Source organism: Penaeus monodon, chromosome 28 (assembly GCF_015228065.2).
Source record: "Penaeus monodon isolate SGIC_2016 chromosome 28, NSTDA_Pmon_1, whole genome shotgun sequence".
In the NCBI taxonomy this organism is placed as follows: domain Eukaryota; kingdom Metazoa; phylum Arthropoda; class Malacostraca; order Decapoda; family Penaeidae; genus Penaeus; species Penaeus monodon.
The window spans coordinates 24,796,188-24,798,044 of NC_051413.1; the positions used below are offsets into that span (position 1 = coordinate 24,796,188).

The 1,857-nt window shown below is 55.0% G+C and overlaps 1 protein-coding gene across 1 annotated transcript in view; it reads left to right on the top strand.

Annotated features, from left to right (window-relative positions):
- Nucleotides 1-132: 132 nt before the first annotated feature.
- LOC119591112 overlaps nucleotides 133-1,857 on the top strand; it is a gene marked incomplete in the record, with an annotated part of 91,529 nt that continues 89,804 nt past the window's right edge. The window contains 1 exon segment of the mRNA XM_037939827.1: nucleotides 133-1,366. Within this exon segment, the coding sequence (XP_037795755.1) occupies nucleotides 560-1,366 (807 nt within the window).

The window sequence follows — 1,857 nt, forward strand, 5'->3', positions numbered from 1 at the left end:
CACAGTCTCTCTATCTCTTGCTAAGCCTGTGTCTGCATTCCCTTATCAGTCCTTATCGGCATGAGGGCAGACATGGGAACAGAAGTCTTTTGTCTTATCAGCGAGATACACCGGTGCAGGCAGCCCGAACTTCGGGCGAGGCAGTGCCGCTCTCGCGTTCGTTCCCTTGGCTGGTTCGCGGCGCCTGCGGGACAGGAATTCCTCGGAAACCCTTTGTGCTCTGCGGAAAAAATTGAGGCCGTGGTTGTTTACATATTTTGTTGCTTTTTTGCTTTCTCGTGGTTACTGGGAATGGAAGTGTAAATTTAGATATCTTGTTCTCGCGTGCGTTTGCCTTTCGTCAGAGCAAGATGTGACAGGGTGTATTTTTTTTCTTCGAAATACGAATGTGCTTGTGGACCGTGCCTTCGTCCCTCGGGGTGCAGTGAACGATCGAGCATGAGCGATCGATGTCGAATAGAGATCGGGACGGATTAACCAAGCAGAGAGAGAGCGTCCTGTCCTGTTCCGTCCCGAGGAGCACCGTCGACCTTGATCCTTGTGGCAGGACCCGGCGGCGATGGCCAAGTATGGTGCCAAGAGGCGCCCCCTTTCCTGTGAGATGAACCTGAGCGTGATTCAGGAGGAGGGCCTCGACAACCTACGGCAGCAGGGGCCGGCAAGAGGCCACCCGAGGCTCGAGAAGAGGAGGAGCTTGAGCGTGACCAACGACTTCATGCTCAAGTGGAACGAGGTTGCCGTCGAAGGCGAGGACGAACAGGATCACGACGGCGGCGCAGGAGAGGAGTCGGAGCTGGGTGAGGAGTCTAGGGACGACGCTGCGGAGCACGCGCAACTCTCCTTCGTCGACCGGCAGGCAACGGTAGATGACGGCGGGGACTTATCCGAAGGAGGGGAGCTTTCGGAAGGCGAGACGCTAAGCTCCGACGAGTGCGACGGCGCCGAGCTCGGGGACAGCGCGGGCTCCGGACCCCCCCTGAGAGGTAACGCGGAGCCGTTCGCCGTCCCGCAGCGGCGGGAGAGCGCCCCGGAGCACGTGGGCCTCGTGCCTCTCCTGAGGACCATGTCGAAGACGTCCCTGGACAACTTCGAGATCGACAGCGCTGGTCGCGTCGTGGCCTCGCGGCCGAGGGCGGGCCGGGCCCAGAGCGCGGACCTGAGCGCCCAGAGGAGGGGCCGACGGAGCCCGGGCGTGCTCTCGGCCTTGTGGAAACGCACGTCCAACATCATAAAGCGCGGGTTCCAGGAGGTTGACCTCGCCGAGTCGCTGGAGTTCGCCGAGACGTCGTCGCTCTTCGACAGACGCAGCTCGTACACGTCGCAGGAGTCGCTGCCGGGGGCGTACAGGCTCTCCTCCGACAACGAGGTTGGGCTCCTGCCGGTCCTGTGGCGGCCGAGGAAGAGCTGTTTCGTCGCGTTTGTGTCATTTCGTTGAGATTTGTTTGGTTAGGTTCACTGTTAGATGTTGCTTGTGCCTCTCAACTCTACTCTCCTGTTGTATACCTGTATTTAATACCCTTCAATATATATATTTTTTCAAATATTAAATATTTCGTATATGCTGATTCTGATGTCAAAACTAAGGATTCCAACAATACCAGGTATTTAATATTTGAGGTATTCCTTGGTCATAAGAACAGCTGGACGATTATCGTGATACTAATGAAGTCGAGTTTGTTGGTACTACTGACAAAGATTTAAAGCAACGTAAGACCATAATCCGCTTATCTTGAGAAAATGAGTCACCGATTAAGCCTGCGTCTTATCTGCCGTCCTTTTTTTCCTAGATCCGTATCTTGTTATCGGTCCGACCTTTTTACCCTTTTTTCATCATTCTACCCTTTTTATCATATATTT